The following is a 19542-nucleotide window of genomic DNA, read 5'->3' on the forward strand; positions in this document are numbered from 1 at the left end:
GTGGCCACACCCACTCTGGGTGGGGGGGCCTTGTTATACCAGGGCCCAGGATTTCTCTTGGCAGCCCTGTCTGCACCACCTGTATGGTAATGGAGGGGTCTGCACCAGCAGTATTATGGTAACGGAGGAGTCTGCACCACCTGTATTACACTAACGGCGTGGTCTGCGCCACCTGTATTATGGTAATGGCAGAGTGTGTGCCACCTGTATTATGGTAATGGCGGGGTCTGCGCCACCTGTATACGGTAACGGCGGGGTCTGCGCCACCTGTATTACGGTAACGGCGGGGTCTGCTCCACCTGTATTACTGTAATAGGACACTAGAGTGTCAATCACCTGTACAGGAATAATGCAGCACAAGAGGCTGCTCCAGCTGCACTATAACAAGGCACCAGAGGCTGCTCCCCCTGTAGTACAGCAACCTGACACCAGAGCTGCTCAGCATATACAATAATAATAATATCATTGCCTGCTGCCAGACACAGCAATGGCTGCTCTCTGCTCCTGCTGCCTTGTTGTGACTGATAGAAGGAAGACGTTGCTCAGACCAGGGGAAAATGTCCGCCGTTTCTGACGTCACTACTCAGCCAGGAAACCTATTGCGGCTGAAGCTGCCGAACTGGTCTACAAGAAAATGGCCGCCGGCATTCTGTACTAAGGACACGTATAGTAATATTTATTACAGAGGGCGGTGCTGTGGCCGAAATGTAGAAGGGGAGGGGCCAGACACCAGGATGCAGCCTGTGCCAATCACACCTTACTTCCGTCCTCTGATTTCCAGACACAGGAAGTGAGTTTTTATCGACTGATGCAGCTATCCAGTGTGGTTGATGGCCTAGCTCCTCCCCCTTGTGTCGTGACTCCTCCCCCAGACGGAAAAGGTCCCTTAGCCCACTTGATTCTAGCATCTACCCCCATGATAGATCTGGCAGGAGAAGGTGACTATTATTATACAGGGGGAACAGCCTGTGGGGTCCTGTTGTTGTTAGTATTATTATACAGGTGGAGCAGCCTGTAGTGTCCTATTATTATAGAAGGGGAGCTGGTGTCCTGTTGTTATTACACGGGGAGCAGCCTGTGGTGTCCTGTTATTATTATACAGAGAGAGCGGCCTGTGGTGGTGTTATTATTATTATTATTATTATTATTATCATCATACAGGGGGAGCAGCCTGTGGTGTTGTTGTTATTATTATTATTATTTAGGGGGGAGCAGCCTGTGGTGTTGTTGTTGTTATTATAATACAGGGGTGTAATAACGGTGTGTGACCTTTGTGTAGGGATCAGGGTGTATCAGATGTCTAATATCAGTGTGACCTGTGTATAGTGATATCAGTGTGACCTGTGTATAGGGGTCTGGGTGTGATATCGGTGTGACCTGTGTATAGTGATGATTAGTGTGTATGTATCAGTGGAGGAGGAACATTTGTATGTGATACATTTGTGGGACTTATATCAGATTATGGGACACATTTTTCATACATTTCGGTGGGCTAGCCATATATATTATGCATCTCCCCAATGTAAGAAGGAGGGATCGCAGCAGGTGTATGTGATTCCCGCTGTGATCCCTCCATTGCCGCCCGCAGCTGCTTCCCTCATAGGTTTCGGTGGTGGTGGGGGGTGATACTGCCTGATCGCATTCCCGATATTGGCCCTCACTGCTGCTGCAATCCTTTATTTACTGCTGTGCATGGGTGATACAGCCACCCGATATGATCACATGATGCAATGTGCTCTGTGCGCGATATAGTATAATATAATAGTGACCAGTATTATTAAGCTCGTCCAGGGTTATTTGACCAGGACTAATAGCTTGGGCGAAAAGAGGAGTATGATATACATGTACTCTGGTGTTTATTATAATTATTACATTTATTCCTAGAAAATAGAACAGTGAGAAACTGAAGCATCTGTACTAGAAGTTTCCTGAGAATAAGAAAATGGATAATGACAGCAGTCATATGAAAGAGCGGATACTAAATCTCACCCTGGAGATCATCAACCTGCTGACTGGGGAGGTGAGGGAATCTGGGAGTGTCTCAGTGACATCACTTATATCTATAGTAATAATACAGGGACATGACTGGGGAGGTGATGGGATCTGGGAGTGTCACAGTGACATCACTTATAGCTATAGTAATAATACAGGGACATGGCTGGGGAGGTGAGGGGATCTGGGAATGTCACAGTGACATCACTTATAGCTATAGTAATAATACAGGGACATGACTGGGGAGGTGAGGGGATCTGGGAGTGTCACAGTGACATCACTTATATCTATAGTAATAATACAGGGACATGACTGGGGAGGTGAGGAGATCTGGCAGTGTCACAGTGACATCACTTATATCTATAGTAATAATACAGGGACATGACTGGTGAGGTGAGGGGATCTGGCAGTATCACAGTGACATCACTTATATCTATAGTAATAATAAAGGGACATGACTGGGGAGGTAAGGGGATATGGGAGTGTCACAGTGACATCACTAATATCTATAGTAATAATACAGGGACATGACTGCGGAGGTGAGGGGATCTGGGAGTGTCACAGTGACATCACTTTTATCTATAGTAATAATACAGGGACATGACTGGGGAGGTGAGGGGATCTAGGAGCGTCACAGTGATGTCACTTATAAATATAATCTATAGTAATAATACAGGGACATAACTGGGGAAGTGAGGGGATCTGGGAGCGTCACTGTGACATCACATATATCTATAGTAATAATACAAAGACATGACTGGGGAGGTGAGGGGATCTGGAAGGCTCCTCTCCTTGTGACTCTGGTGTCTAGGATGCACCCAGTCAAACATATTCCAGAAATATTCCATAGAAGTTTGTATATCAGGAGTGTACATTTGGATGTAGCTGGTAATATTAGTTGTGACCAGCAGCTTCTCTGTATAGAAACAATAGTATTACAGTCTTACAGCCTACCTCTCCTGCAGCTCTGCCTCTCTGATAAATTACACAATTGTATTTTTTTGCACAATGAAGCACTTTTTAATACGTTTTCAAATGTTGTCTCCTTCAATACACAGGATTATACAGTAGTGAAGAAGACACTTCCAAGCTGTGCCTCCATCACGGTTCCTCCACCTCACTCACTGATACATGAGAGGCACAATGACCAGAAGATCCTGGATCTCACCAACAAGATCATTCAGCTGCTGACTGGAGAGGTGACTGCTGGGAATGGGGCATTATACAGTAACACCAGGGGACGTGTCTGGGTGATGACAGGAGAGGTGACTGCTGGGAATGGGGCATTATACAGTAACACCAGGGGACGTGTCTGGGTGATGACAGGAGAGGTGACTGCTGGGAATGGGGCTTTATACAGTAACACCAGGGGAAGTGTCTGGGTGATGACAGGAGAGGTGACTGCTGGGAATGGGGCATTATACAATAACACCAGGGGACATGTCTAGGTGATGTCTGGAGAGGTGACTGCTGGGAATGGGCATTATACAATAACACCAGGGGACGTGTCTGGGTGATGACTGGAGAGGTGACTGCTGGGAATGGGACATTATACAGTAACACCAGGGGATGTGTCTGGGTGATGACTGGAGAGGTGACTGCTGGGGAATGGGACATTATACAGTAACACCAGGGGATGTGTCTGGGTGATGGCTGGAGAGGTGACTACTGGGAATGGGACATTATACAGTAAACCAGGGGATGTGTCTGGGTGATGGCTGGAGAGGTGAATTCTGGGAATGGGACATTATACAGTAACACCAGGGGATGTGTCTGGGTGATGACTGGAGAGGTGACTGCTGGGGAATGGGACATTATACAGTAACACTGGGGGATGTGTCTGGGTGATGACTGGAGAGGTGACTGCTGGGAATGGGACGTTATACAGTAACACCGGGGGATGTGTTTGGGTGATGACTGGAGAGGTGACTGCTGGGAATGGGACATTATACAGTAACACCAGGGGATGTGTCTGGGTGATGACTGGAGAGGTGACTGCTGGGAATGGGACATTATACAGTAACACCAGGGGACGTGTCTGGGTGATGACTGGAGAGGTGACTGCTGGGAATGGGGCATTATACAGTAACACGAGGGGATGTGTCTGGGTGATGACTGTGTCACTGTGTGTGTCAGGTGCCTATAAAGTGTCAGGATGTCACTGTCTATGTCTCCATGCAGGAGGGGGAGTATATAGAGGAACACAGGGGTCTGTACAAGGACGTGATGATGGAGGATCACCGGCCCCTCACATCACTGGGTAAGAGGAGACTGTCATGTATTGTACAGGGGAGAGCAGGTATGGGGTCCCTATATACACACATCATTTGATAATCACATATATACACTGTACTCAGTCACTGTGTGTCTCCTACAGATGGGCCCAGTAACAGAGATACCCCAGAGAGATGTCCCCGTCCTCTGTATTCCCAGGATTGTACAGAGGAGAATCACAGGATCCCACAGGAGGATCAGGTAGGTGGGATTTAGGATTTCTTAAATATAAAAAATAACAAAGCAAATTTCTGCAGTGGGGTACACTGGTATTCCACAGGAAATAACATTGGGGTGTAGAGTTGGATCATGATCCGAGGCACCAACAGTCTAAAAACTTTGACTGTTCCCAGGATGCATCGCACCACCTCCTCTATATAACCTCTTCTCCGTGCACAGGAGGAAGGATACGTGGAGGCAGATCAAGTGCAGATGAATGTGGTGTCGCAGCCGACGGTGCCGACACCTGATTGGATGTATATGTGGAAGGTGTTAAATGATAATGTAAGCTCCTTGCATATAAGGTTGGATAAAGCTGAAGCCTTGGGACAGTCAAGGTCTCAACCCATGTCTGATCCTACAGCTCAGAGGCCGTTAGGGTCTCATAAGCGCCCACTATCCCAGATGGTTGACACAGATGCCGACACGGAGTCTGACTCCAGTGTCGATGACGATGATGCAAAGTTGCAGCCTAAAATGACTAAAGCCACCCGCTACATGATGAGCAATGAAGGATGTATTACACATTTCAGAGGAAAACCCTGTCCCTGACAAGAGGGTTTATATGTAACATAGAAACATAGAATTTGACGGCAGATAAGAACTACTTGGCCCATCTAGTCTGCCCCTTTTTTATTTTATCTTTTAGGCAATCTCAATCCTTTTTTAACCTTAATTCTTTGTAAGGATATTCATATGCCTGTCCCAAGCATGTTTAAATTGCCCTACAGTCTTAGCCTCTACCACCTCTGATGGGAGGCTATTCCACTTATCCACTACCCTTTCTGTGAAGTAATTTTTCCTTAAATTTCCCCTGAACCTCCCCCCTCCAGTCTCAATGTATGCCCTCGAGTTCTAATACTTCTTTCTCTGACGTCCTAGTGGATGCTGGGACTCCGTCAGGACCATGGGGGATTAGCGGTTCCGCAGGAGACAGGGCACAAAAATAAAGCTTTAGGATCAGGTGGTGTGCACTGGCTCCTCCCCCTATGACCCTCCTCCAAGCCCCAGTTAGGTTTTTGTGCCCGTCCGAGCAGGGTGCAAATCTAGGTGGCTCTCCTAAAGAGCTGCTTAGAAAAAGTTATTAGGTTTTTTATTTTACAGTGAGTCCTGCTGGCAACAGGAACACTGCAATGAGGGACTTAGGGGAGAAGAAGTGAACTCACCTGCGTGCAGGATGGATTGGCTTCTTAGGCTACTGGACACCATTAGCTCCAGAGGGATCGAACACAGGCCCAGCCATGGAGTCCGGTCCCGGAGCCGCGCCGCCGACCCCCTTGCAGATGCCGAAAAGTGAAGAGGTCCAGAAACCGGCGGCAGAAGACTTTTCAGTCTTCATGAGGTAGCGCACAGCACTGCAGCTGTGCGCCATTGTTGTCACACACTTCACACCAGCGGTCACGGAGGGTGCAGGGCGCTGGGGGGGGCGCCCTGGGCAGTGATGATAATACCTTGTTCTGGCTAAAAAATACATCACATATAGTCCCTGGGGCTATATGGATGTATTTAACCCCTGCCAGGTCTCACAAACACCGGAGAAGAGCCCGCCGAAATAGGGGGCGGGGCCTATCTCCTCAGCACACAGCGCCATTTTCCTGCTCAGCTCCGCTGCGAGGAAGGCTCCCAGGACTCTCCCCTGCACTGCACTACAGAAACAGGGTAAAACAGAGAGGGGGGGGCACGTTTTTGGCGATTTTTATATATATTAAGCTGCTATAAAGGAGACAACACTTCTATAGGGTTGTTCCTATATATTTATAGCGCTTGGGTGTGTGCTGGCAAACTCTCCCTCTGTCTCCCCAAAGGGCTAGTGGGGTCCTGTCTTCGATAAGAGCATTCCCTGTGTGTCTGCTGTGTGTCGGTACGTGTGTGTCGACATGTATGAGGACGATGTTGGTGTGGAGGCGGAGCAATTGCCGGTAATGGTGATGTCACCCCCTAGGGAGTCGACACCGGAATGGATGGCTTTGTTTATGGAATTACGTGATAATGTCGGCACATTACAAAAATCAGTTGACGACATGAGACGGCCGGCAAACCAGTTAGTACCTGTACAGGCGTCTCAGACACCGTCAGGGGCTGTAAAACGCCCTTTACCTCAGTCGGTCGACACAGACCCAGACACGGACACCGAATCTAGTGTCGACGGTGAAGAAACAAACGTATTTTCCAGTAGGGCCACACGTTATATGATCACGGCAATGAAGGAGGCTTTGCATATCTCTGATACTGCATGTACCACAAAAAGGGGTATTATGTGGGGTCTGAAAAAACTACCTGTAGTTTTTCCTGAATCAGACGAATTGAATGAAGTGTGTGATGAAGCGTGGGTTAACCCCGATAGAAAACTGCTAATTTCAAAGAAGTTATTGGCATTATATCCTTTCCCGCCAGAGGTTAGGGCGCGCTGGGAAACACCCCCTAGGGTGGATAAGGCGCTCACACGCTTATCAAAACAAGTGGCGTTACCGTCTCCTGAAACGACCGCCCTCAAGGATCCAGCGGATAGGAGGCTGGAAACTACCCTGAAAAGTATATACACTCATACTGGTGTTATACTGCGACCAGCCATCGCCTCTGCATGGATGTGCAGTGCTGGGGTGGTTTGGTCAGATTCCCTGACTGAAAATATTGATACCCTGGATAGGGACAGTATTTTATTGACTTTAGAGCAATTAAAGGATGCTTTTCTTTATATGCGAGATGCTCAGAGGGATATTTGCACTCTGGCATCGAGAGTAAGTGCGATGTCCATATCTGCCAGAAGAAGTTTATGGACGCGACAATGGTCAGGTGATGCGGATTCCAAACGGCATATGGAAGTATTGCCGTATAAGGGGGAGGAATTATTTGGGGTCGGTCTATCGGATTTGGTGGCCACGGCAACAGCCGGGAAATCCACCTTTTTACCTCAGGTCCCCTCCCAACAGAAAAAGACACCGTCTTTTCAGCCGCAGTCCTTTCGTTCCTATAGGAACAAGCGGGCGAAAGGACAGTCTTATCCGCCCCGAGGCAAAGGAAAGGGTAAGAGAGTGCACCAAGCAGCTTCTTCCCAGGAGCAGAAGCCCTCCCCGGCTTCTGCAAAGCCCTCAGCATGACGTTGGGGCTTTACAAGCGGACTCAGGGGCGGTGGGGGGTCGACTCAAGAATTTCAGCGCACAGTGGGCTCACTCACAGGTGGACCCCTGGATCCTGCAGATAGTATCTCAGGGTTACAGGTTGGAATTCGAGAAGTCTCCCCCTCGCCGGTTCCTAAAGTCTGCTCTGCCAACGTCTCCCTCAGACAGGGCGACGGTATTGGAAGCCATTCACAAGCTGTATTCTCAGCAGGTGATAGTCAAGGTACCCCTCCTACAACAGGGAAAGGGGTATTATTCCACTCTATTTGTGGTACCGAAGCCGGACGGCTCGGTAAGACCTATTCTAAATCTGAAATCTTTGAACCTGTACATACAAAAATTCAAGTTCAAGATGGAGTCACTCAGAGCAGTGATAGCGAATCTGGAAGAAGGGGACTTTATGGTGTCCCTGGACATCAAGGATGCTTACCTGCATGTCCCAATTTGCCCTTCACATCAAGGGTACCTCAGGTTCGTGGTGCAAAACTGTCATTATCAGTTTCAGACGCTGCCGTTTGGATTGTCCACGGCACCTCGGGTCTTTACCAAGGTAATGGCCGAAATGATGTTTCTTCTGCGAAGAAAAGGCGTATTAATTATCCCTTACTTGGACGATCTCCTGATAAGGGCAAGGTCCAGAGAACAGCTGGAGGACGTAGTAGCACTAACCCAAGTAGTGCTGCAACAGCACGGGTGGATTCTGAATTTTCCAAAATCTCAATTGAACCCGACGACACGTCTGCTGTTCCTGGGAATGATTCTGGACACGGTTCAGAAAAAGGTGTTTCTTCCGGAGGAGAAAGCAAGGGAGTTATCCGAACTTGTCAGGAACCTCCTAAAACCAGGAAAAGTGTCTGTGCATCAATGCACAAGAGTACTGGGAAAGATGGTGGCTTCTTACGAAGCGATTCCATTCGGCAGATTCCACGCACAAACTTTTCAGTGGGATCTGCTGGACAAATGGTCCGGATCGCATCTGCAGATGCATCAGCGGATAACCTTATCGCCACGGACAAGGGTGTCTCTTCTGTGGTGGTTGCAGAGTGCTCATCTGTTAGAGGGCCGCAGATTCGGCATACAGGACTGGGTCCTGGTGACCACGGATGCCAGTCTGAGAGGCTGGGGAGCGGTCACACAGGGAAGAAACTTCCAGGGAGTATGGTCAAGCCTGGAGATGTCCCTTCACATAAATATACTGGAGCTAAGAGCAATTTACAATGCTCTAAGCCTGGCAAAACCCCTGCTTCAGGGTCAGCCGGTGTTGATCCAGTCGGACAACATCACGGCAGTCGCCCACGTAAACAGACAGGGCGGCACAAGAAGCAGGAGAGCAATGGCAGAAGCTGCAAGGATTCTTCGCTGGGCGGAAGATCATGTGATAGCACTGTCAGCAGTGTTCATTCCGGGAGTGGACAACTGGGAAGCAGACTTCCTCAGCAGACACGATCTACACCCGGGAGAGTGGGGACTTCATCCAGAAGTCTTCCACATGATTGTGAACCGTTGGGAAAAACCAAAGGTGGATATGATGGCGTCTCGCCTCAACAAAAAACTGGACAGGTATTGCGCCAGGTCAAGAGACCCTCAGGCAATAGCTGTGGACGCTCTGGTAACACCGTGGGTGTTCCAGTCAGTGTATGTGTTTCCTCCTCTGCCTCTCATACCAAAAGTACTGAGAATTATACGGCAAAGGGGAGTAAGAACGATACTCGTGGCTCCGGATTGGCCAAGAAGAACTTGGTACCCGGAACTTCAGGAGATGCTCACGGAAGATTCGTGGCCTCTACCTCTAAGACGGGACCTGCTTCAGCAGGGACCGTGTCTATTCCAAGACTTACCGCGGCTGCGTTTGACGGCATGGCGGTTGAACGCCGAATTCTAAGGGAAAAAGGCATTCCGGAAGAGGTCATTCCTACACTGGTAAAAGCCAGAAAGGAGGTGACTGCACAACATTATCACCGCATTTGGAGAAAATATGTTGCGTGGTGTGAGGCCAGGAAGGCCCCCACGGAGGAATTTCAACTGGATCGATTACTACTTTTCCTGCAAACAGGATTGTCTATGGGCCTCAAATTGGGGTCCATTAAGGTTCAAATTTCGGCCCTGTCGATTTTCTTCCAGAAAGAATTGGCTTCAGTGCCTGAAGTCCAGACTTTTGTAAAAGGAGTACTACATATACAGCCCCCGGTTGTGCCCCCAGTGGCGCCGTGGGACCTTAATGTAGTTTTGGATTTTCTCAAATCCCATTGGTTTGAGCCACTCAAATCGGTGGATTTAAAATATCTTACATGGAAAGTAACCATGCTACTGGCCCTGGCTTCAGCCAGGAGAGTATCAGAATTGGCGGCTTTGTCGTATAAAAGCCCATATCTGATTTTCCATTCGGACAGAGCAGAACTGCGGACGCGTCCTCAGTTTTTGCCTAAGGTGGTGTCAGCGTTTCACCTGAACCAGCCTATTGTGGTGCCTGCGGCTACTAGCGATTTGGAGGATTCCAAGTTGCTGGACGTTGTCAGAGCATTGAAAATATATATTTCAAGGACGGCTGGAGTCAGAAAATCTGACTCGCTGTTTATATTGTATGCACCCAACAAGTTGGGTTCTCCTGCTTCTAAGCAGACGATTGCTCGTTGGATTTGTAGCACAATTCAACTTGCACATTCTGTGGCAGGCCTGCCACAGCCTAAATCTGTCAAGGCCCATTCCACAAGGAAGGTGGGCTCATCCTGGGCGGCTGCCCGAGGGGTCTCGGCATTACAACTCTGCCGAGCAGCTACGTGGTCGGGGGGAGAACACGTTTGTAAAATTCTACAAATTTGATACCCTGGCTAAAGAGGACCTGGAGTTCTCTCATTCGGTGCTGTAGAGTCATCCGCACTCTCCCGCCCGTTTGGGAGCTTTGGTATAATCCCCATGGTCCTGACGGAGTCCCAGCATCCACTAGGACGTCAGAGAAAATAAGATTTTACTTACCGATAAATCTATTTCTCGTAGTCCGTAGTGGATGCTGGGCGCCCATCCCAAGTGCGGATTGTCTGCAATACTTGTACATAGTTATTGTTACAAAAAAATCGGGTTGTTTATTGTTGTGAGCCATCTTTTCAGAGGCTCCTACGTTATCATACTGTTAACTGGGTTCAGATCACAAGTTGTACGGTGTGATTGGTGTGGCTGGTATGAGTCTTACCCGGGATTCAAAATCCTTCCTTATTGTGTACGCTCGTCCGGGCACAGTATCCTAACTGAGGCTTGGAGGAGGGTCATAGGGGGAGGAGCCAGTGCACACCACCTAAATCCTAAAGCTTTATTTTTGTGCCCTGTCTCCTGCGGAGCCGCTAATCCCCATGGTCTTGACGGAGTCCCAGCATCCACTACGGACTGCGAGAAATAGATTTATCGGTAAGTAAAATCTTATTTCTCTGACGTCCTAAGTGGATGCTGGGACTCCGTCAGGACCATGGGGAACAGCGGCTCCGCAGGAGACAGGGCACAAAAGTAAAGCTTTAGGATCAGGTGGTGTGCACTGGCTCCTCCCCCTATGACCCTCCTCCAAGCCTCAGTTAGGTTTTTGTGCCCGTCCGAGCAGGGTGCAATCTAGGTGGCTCTCCTAAAGAGCTGCTTAGAAAAAGTTTTTAGGTTTTTTATTTTCAGAGAGTCGTGCTGGCAACAGGCTCACTGCATCGAGGGACTTAGGGGAGAGAAGTGAACTCACCTGCGTGCAGGATGGATTGGCTTCTTAGGCTACTGGACACCATTAGCTCCAGAGGGATCGAACACAGGCCCAGCCATGGAGTCCGGTCCCGGAGCCGCGCCGCCGACCCCCCTTGCAGATGCTGAAGATTGAAGAGGTCCAGAAACAGGCGTCAGAAGACTTTTCAGTCTTCATGAGGTAGCGCACAGCACTGCAGCTGTGCGCCATTGTTGTCAGCACACTTCACACAGCGGTCACTGAGGGTGCAGGGCGCTGGGGGGGGGCGCCCTGGGCAGCAATGTATAATACCTTTTTATGGCGAAAAATGCATCACATATAGCCCTTGAGGCTATATGGATGTATTTAACCCCTGCCAGATCTCACAAACTCCGGGAGAAGAGCCCGCCGAAATAGGGGGCGGGGCTTATTCTCCTCAGCACACAGCGCCATTTTCCTGCTCAGCTCCGCTGTGAGGAAGGCTCCCAGGACTCTCCCCTGCACTGCACTACAGAAACAGGGTAAAACAGAGAGGGGGGGCACTTTTTTTGGCGATATTACTATATTTGAGCTGCTATAAGGATACAACACTTATATAGGGTTGTTCCCATATATATTATAGCGCTTGGGTGTGTGCTGGCAAACTCTCCCTCTGTCTCCCCAAAGGGCTAGTGGGGTCCTGTCTTCAATAGAGCATTCCCTGTGTGTCTGCTGTGTGTCGGTACGTGTGTGTCGACATGTATGAGGACGATGTTGGTGTGGAGGCGGAGCAATTGCCGGTAATGGTGATGTCACCCCCCAGGGAGTCGACACCGGAATGGATGGCTTTGTTTATGGAATTACGTGATAATGTCAGCACATTACAAAAATCAGTTGACGACATGAGACGGCGGGCAAACAAGTTAGTACCTGCCCAGGCGTCTCAGACACCGTCAGGGGCTGTAAAACGCCCTCTACCTCAGTCGGTCGACACAGACCCAGACACGGACACTGAATCTAGTGTCGACGGTGAAGAAACAAACGTATTTTCCAGTAGGGCCACACGTTATATGATCACGGCAATGAAGGAGGCTTTACATATCTCTGATACTGCAAGTACCACAAAAAGGGGTATTTATGTGGGGTGTGAAAAAACTACCTGTAGTTTTTCCTGAATCAGAGGAATTGAATGATGTATGTGATGAAGCGTGGGTTAACCCAGATAGAAAAGTGCTAATTTCAAAAAAGTTATTGGCATTATACCCTTTCCCGCCAGAGGTTAGGGCGCGCTGGGAAACACCCCCTAGGGTGGATAAGGCGCTCACACGCTTATCAAAACAAGTGGCGTTACCGTCTCCTGATACGGCCGCCCTCAAGGATCCAGCTGATAGGAGGCTGGAAACTACCCTAAAAAGTATATACACACATACTGGTGTTATACTGCGACCAGCCATCGCCTCAGCCTGGATGTGCAGTGCTGGGGTGGTCTGGTCGGATTCCCTGACTGAAAATATTGATACCCTGGATAGGGACAGTATTTTATTGACTTTAGAGCAATTAAAGGATGCTTTTCTTTATATGCGAGATGCGCAGAGGGATATTTGCACTCTGGCATCGAGAGTAAGTGCGATGTCCATATCTGCCAGAAGAAGTTTATGGACGCGACAGTGGTCAGGTGATGCGGATTCCAAACGGCATATGGAAGTATTGCCGTATAAAGGGGAGGAATTATTTGGCGTCGGTCTATCGGATTTGGTGGCCACGGCAACTGCCGGGAAATCCACCTTTTTACCTCAGGCCCCCTCCCAACAGAAAAAGACACCGTCTTTTCAGCCGCAGTCCTTTCGGTCCTATAAGAACAAGCGGGCAAAAGGACAGTCATATCTGCCCCGAGGCAAAGGAAAGGGTAAGAGAGCAGCAAGCAGCTCCTTCCCAGGAACAGAAGCCCTCCCCGGGTTCTGCAAAGCCCTCAGCATGACGCTGGGGCTTTACAAGCGGACTCAGGAGCGGTGGGGGGTCGACTCAAGAATTTCAGCGCACAGTGGGCTTGCTCACAGGTGGACCCCTGGATCCTGCAGGTAGTATCTCAGGGTTACAGGTTGGAATTCGAGAAGTCTCCCCCTCGCCGGTTCCTAAAGTCTGCTTTGCCAACGTCTCCCTCAGACAGGGCGACGGTATTGGAAGCCATTCACAAGCTGTTTTCTCAGCAGGTGATAGTCAAGGTACCCCTCCTACAACAGGGAAAGGGGTATTACTCCACGCTATTTGTGGTACCGAAGCCGGACGGCTCGGTAAGACCTATTCTAAATCTGAAATCTTTGAACCTGTACATACAAAAATTCAAGTTCAAGATGGAGTCACTCAGAGCAGTGATAGCGAATCTGGAAGAAGGAGACTTTATGGTGTCCCTGGACATAAAGGATGCTTACCTGCATGTCCCAATTTGCCCTTCACATCAAGGGTACCTCAGGTTCGTGGTGCAAAACTGTCATTATCAGTTTCAGACGCTGCCGTTTGGATTGTCCACGGCACCTCGGGTCTTTACCAAGGTAATGGCCGAAATGATGATTCTTCTGCGAAGAAGAGGCGTATTAATTATCCCTTACTTGGACGATCTCCTGATAAGGGCAAGGTCCAGAGAACAGCTGGAGGACGGAGTAGCACTAACTCAAGTAGTGCTGCAACAGCACGGGTGCATTCTGAATTTTCCAAAATCTCAATTGACCCCGACGACACGTCTGCTGTTCCTGGGAATGATTCTGGACACGGTTCAGAAAAAGCTGTTTCTTCCGGAGGAGAAAGCCAGGGAGTTATCCGAACTTGTCAGGAACCTCCTAAAACCAGGAAAAGTGTCTGTGCATCAGTGCACAAGAGTCCTGGGAAAGATGGTGGCTTCTTACGAAGCGATTCCATTCGGCAGATTCCACGCACAAACTTTTCAGTGGGATCTGCTGGACAAATGGTCCGGATCGCATCTGCAGATGCATCAGCGGATAACCCTGTCGCCACGGACAAGGGTGTCTCTTCTGTGGTGGTTGCAGAGTGCTCATCTGTTAGAGGGACGCAGATTCGGCATACAGAATTGGGTCCTGGTGACAACGGATGCCAGTCTGAGAGGCTGGGGAGCAGTCACACAGGGAAGAAACTTCCAGGGGGTGTGGTCAACCCTGGAGATGTCTCTTCACATAAATATACTGGAGCTAAGAGCGATTTACAATGCTCTAAGCCTGGCAAAACCCCTGCTTCAGGGTCAGCCGGTGTTGATCCAGTCGGACAACATCACGGCAGTCGCCCACGTAAACAGACAGGGCGGCACAAGAAGCAGGAGGGCAATGGCAGAAGCTGCAAGGATTCTTCGCTGGGCGGAAGATCATGTAATAGCACTGTCAGCAGTGTTCATTCCGGGAGTGGACAACTGGGAAGCAGACTTCCTCAGCAGACACGATCTACACCCGGGAGAGTGGGGACTTCATCCAGAAGTCTTCCACACGATTGTGAACCGTTGGGAAAAACCAAAGGTGGACATGATGGCGTCCCGCCTCAACAAAAAACTGAACAGATATTGCGCCAGGTCAAGAGACCCTCAGGCAATAGCTGTGGACGCTCTGGTGACACCGTGGGTGTACCAATCAGTGTATGTGTTTCCGCCTCTGCCTCTCATACCAAAGGTACTGAGAATTATACGGCAAAGGGGAGTAAGAACAATACTAGTGGCTCCGGATTGGCCAAGAAGAACTTGGTACCCGGAACTTCAGGAGATGCTCACGGAAGATCCGTGGCCTCTACCTCTAAGAAGGGATCTGCTTCAGCAGGGACCCTGTCTATTTCAAGACTTACCGCGGTTGCGTTTGACGGCATGGCGGTTGAACGCCGGATCCTAAGGGAAAAAGGCATTCCAGAGGAAGTCATTCCTACCCTAATTAAGGCTAGAAAGGAAGTGACCGCACAACATTATCACCGCATTTGGAGAAAATATGTTGCGTGGTGTGAGGCCAGAAAGGCCCCGACGGAGGAATTTCAACTGGGTCGTTTCCTGAATTTCCTGCAAACAGGATTGTCTATGGGCCTCAAATTGGGGTCCATTAAGGTTCAAATTTCGGCCCTGTCGATTTTCTTCCAAAAAGAATTGGCCTCAGTTCCTGAAGTCCAGACGTTTGTCAAAGGAGTACTACATATACAGCCCCCGGTGGTGCCCCCAGTGGCACCGTGGGATCTCAATGTAGTTTTGGAATTTCTCAAATCCCATTGGTTTGAGCCGCTCAAATCGGTGGATTTAAAATATCTTACATGGAAAGTAACCATGTTACTGGCGCTGGCTTCAGCCAGGAGAGTATCAGAATTGGCGGCTTTGTCGTACAAAAGCCCATATCTGATCTTCCATTCGGACAGGGCAGAACTGCGGACGCGTCCTCAATTTCTCCCTAAGGTGGTTTCAGCATTTCATTTGAACCAGCCTATTGTGGTGCCTGCGGCTACTAGCGAATTGGAGGACTCCAAGTTGCTAGACGTTGTCAGAGCTCTAAAAATATTTTCTAGGACGGCTGGAGTCAGAAAATTTGACTCGCTGTTTATACTGTATGCACCCAACAAGCTGGGTGCTCCTGCTTCTAAGCAGACGATTGCTCGTTGGATTTGTAGCACTATTCAACTTGCACATTCTGTGGCAGGCCTGCCACAGCCTAAATCTGTAAATGCCCACTCCACCAGGAAGGTGGGCTCATCTTGGGCGGCTGCCCGAGGGGTCTCGGCATTACAACTTTGCCGAGCAGCTACGTGGTCAGGGCAGAACACGTTTGTAAAATTCTACAAATTTGATACCCTGGCTAAGGAGGACCTGGAGTTCTCTCATTCGGTGCTGCAGAGTCATCCGCACTCTCCCGCCCGTTTGGGAGCTTTGGTATAATCCCCATGGTCCTGACGGAGTCCCAGCATCCACTTAGGACGTCAGAGAAAATAAGAATTTACTCACCGGTAATTCTATTTCTCGTAGTCCGTAGTGGATGCTGGGCGCCCATCCCAAGTGCGGATTGTCTGCAATACTTGTACATAGTTATTGTTACAAAATCGGGTTGTTATTGTTGGAAGCCGTCTTTTCAGAGGCTCCTCTGTTATCATACTGTTAACTGGGTTCAGATCACAGGTTATATGGTGTGATTGGTGTGGCTGGTATGAGTCTTACCCGGGATTCAAAATCCTTCCTTATTGTGTACGCTCGTCCGGGCACAGTATCCTAACTGAGGCTTGGAGGAGGGTCATAGGGGGAGGAGCCAGTGCACACCACCTGATCCTAAAGCTTTACTTTTGTGCCCTGTCTCCTGCGGAGCCGCTGTTCCCCATGGTCCTGACGGAGTCCCAGCATCCACCACGGACTACGAGAAATAGAATTACCGGTGAGTAAATTCTTATTTTTTCCTTTGAAGAATGTTTCCCTCCTGAACTTTGTTAAGACCCTTGATATATTTGAAAGTTTCTATCATGTCCTCCCTTTCCGTTCTCTCCTCCAAACTATACATGTTAAGATCTTTTAGCCTTTCCGGGTAAGTTTTGTGATGTAGGCCGTGCACCATTTTAGTTGCCCTTCTTTGTACACTCTCTAATGTATTTATATCCTTCTGGAGATAGGGTCTCCAGAACTGGACACAGTATTCCAGATGGGGCCGTACCAATGACCTATACAGTGGCATTATCACTTCTTTTTTCCTGCTACTGGTTCCTCTCCCTATGCAACCAAGCATCTGACTTGCCTTTCTCATTGCTTTGTTGCATTGCTTTCCTGCCTTTAAGTCACTTGAAATAGTGACTCCTAAATCCCTTTCCTCCTCAGCAGTTTCCATTATAGTACCCTTGATACTATACTTAGCCTTTGGGTTTTTGAGACCCAAGTGCATGATTTTGCATTTTTTAGCATTAAACTGTAGTTGCCACGTTCTTGACCATTTCTCAAGCCTACCTAGGTCATTAATCATTTGTTTGACCCCTCCCGGTGTGTCTACCCTGTTGCATATCTTTGTATCATCTGCAAAAAGGCATATCTTCCCTTCAATACCATCTGCAATGTCACCAACAAAGATATTAAAGAGAACTGGACCAAGTACAGATCCCTGGGGTACTCCACTGGTAACATTTCCCTCCATAGATTGCACTCCATTATGGGGAGAAAAAGCAAGAAGTGACTTTTCCCCCTTCACATGAATTAAATTAATTATGTGAAAAAGCGTGGGATTCCCCTGATAGGAAAGTAATAATTTCCAAGAGATTACTGATGGCGTATCCTTTCCCGCCAACAGACAGGTTATGCTGGGAATCCTCCCCTAGGGTAGACAAGGCGTTGACATGCTTATCTAAGAGGGTGGCCCTGCCGTCTCGGGATACGGCCGCCCTAAAGGATCCTGCAGATAGAAAGCAGGAAGCTATCCTGAAGTCTGTTTATACACATTCTGGTACTCTACTGAGGCCAGCAATTGTTTCGGCCTGGATGTGTAGTGCTGTAGCAGCATGGACTGATAATCTCTCGGAGGAGATAGATACCCTGGACAGGGAAACTGTTCTACTGACCCTGGGACATATCAAAGACGCTGTCCTATATATGCGGGATGCCCACAGGGACATTTCCCTGCTGGGCTCTAGAATAAACGCAATGTCCATTTCTCTAACGTCCTAGTGGATGCTGGGACTTCCTTAAGGACCATGGGGAATAGCGGCTCCGCAGGAAACTGGGCACAAAGTAAAAGCTTTAGGACTAGCTGGTGTGCACTGGCTCCTCCCCCTATGACCCTCCTCCAAGCCTCAGTTAAGATTTTGTGCCCGGCCGAGAAGGGTGCAATCTAGGTGGCTCTCCTGAGCTGCTTAGAAGTAAAAGTAATTTTAGTTTTTTTATCTTCAGTGAGTCCTGCTGGCAACAGGCTCACTGCATCGAGGGACTAAGGGGAGAAGAAGCGAACTCACCTGCTTGCAGAGTGGATTAGGCTTCTTGGCTACTGGACATTAGCTCCAGAGGGACGATCACAGGTACAGCCTGGATGGGTCCCGGAGCCGCGCCGCCGGCCCCCTTACAGAGCCAGAAGAACGAAGAGGTCCGGAGAAAGCGGCGGCAGAAGACGTCCTGTCTTCGGATAAGGTAGCGCACAGCACCGCAGCTGTGCGCCATTGCTCTCAGCACACTTCACACTCCGGTCACTGAGGGTGCAGGGCGCTGGGGGGGGCAGCGCCCTGAGACGCAATACTGATCATTTAAAACCTTATATGGCTAAATAAAATGCATCACATATAGCTCCTGGGCTATATGGATGCATTTAACCCCTGCCAGTTCCAGAAAAAAGCGGGAGATAAGGCCGCCGTGAAGGGGGCGGAGCCTATCTCCTCAGCACACAAGCGCCATTTTCTTTCACAGCTCCGCTGGAAGGACGGCTCCCTGTCTCTCCCCTGCAGACTACACTACAGAAACAGGGTAAAACAAGAGAGGGGGGGCACTATTGGCCGCAAATATAATATACAGCAGCTATTAAGGGAGTAACACTTATATAAGGTTATCCCTGAACATATATAGCGCTCTGGTGTGTGCTGGCATACTCTCCCTCTGTCTCCCCAAAGGGCTAGTGGGGTCCTGTCCTCTATCAGAGCATTCCCTGTGTGTGTGCTGGGTGTCGGTACGTTTGTGTCGACATGTATGAAGAGGAAAATGATGTGGAAGCAGAGCAGTTGCCTGGGTTAGTGATGTCACCCCCTAGAGAGTCGACACCTGACTGGATGATTGTGTTTAAAGAATTACGTGACAATGTCAGCAATTTGCAGAAAACTGTTGACGACATGAGACAGCCGGCAAATCAGTTAGTGCCTGTCCAGGCGTCTCAGACACCGTCAGGGGCGCTAAAACGCCCGTTACCTCAGTTGGTCGACACAGACCCTGACACGGATACTGAATCCAGTGTCGACGGTGAGGAGACGAACGTAATGTCCAGTAGGGCCACACGTTACATGATCACAGCAATGAAGGTGGCATTGAATATTTCTGACACTACAAGTACCACAAAAAAGGGTATTATGTGGGGTGTGAAAAAACTACCAGTAGTTTTTCCTGAATCAGATGAATTAAATGAGGTGTGTGATAAGGCGTGGGTTTCCCCTGATAAAAAACTGCTGATTTCTAACAAATTATTGGCACTGTACCCTTTCCCGCCAGAGGTAAGGGCACGTTGGGAAACACCCCTAGGGTAGATAAGGCGCTCACACGCTTATCAAAACAGGTGGCGTTACCGTCTCCTGAGACGGCCG

The 19542-nt window shown here is 49.1% G+C and overlaps 1 protein-coding gene across 2 annotated transcripts in view; it reads left to right on the forward strand.

Annotated features, from left to right (window-relative positions):
- The first annotated feature begins 754 nt into the window (after positions 1-754).
- The window catches only part of LOC135054593 (oocyte zinc finger protein XlCOF7.1-like), a 97518-nt gene continuing 78730 nt past the window's right edge, over positions 755-19542 (forward strand). For both annotated transcript variants that reach the window (XM_063957764.1, XM_063957765.1), the window contains exons 1-5: positions 755-938; positions 1885-2020; positions 3051-3191; positions 4174-4252; positions 4370-4467. In XM_063957764.1, coding sequence (XP_063813834.1) covers positions 1943-2020; positions 3051-3191; positions 4174-4252; positions 4370-4467 — 396 coding nt within the window. In that variant the 5' untranslated portion in view covers positions 755-938; positions 1885-1942. The remainder of the gene's footprint in view (positions 939-1884; positions 2021-3050; positions 3192-4173; positions 4253-4369; positions 4468-19542) is intronic.

Source organism: Pseudophryne corroboree, chromosome 3 (genome assembly GCF_028390025.1).
Source record: "Pseudophryne corroboree isolate aPseCor3 chromosome 3, aPseCor3.hap2, whole genome shotgun sequence".
NCBI classification, from domain to species: Eukaryota; Metazoa; Chordata; class Amphibia; order Anura; family Myobatrachidae; genus Pseudophryne; species Pseudophryne corroboree.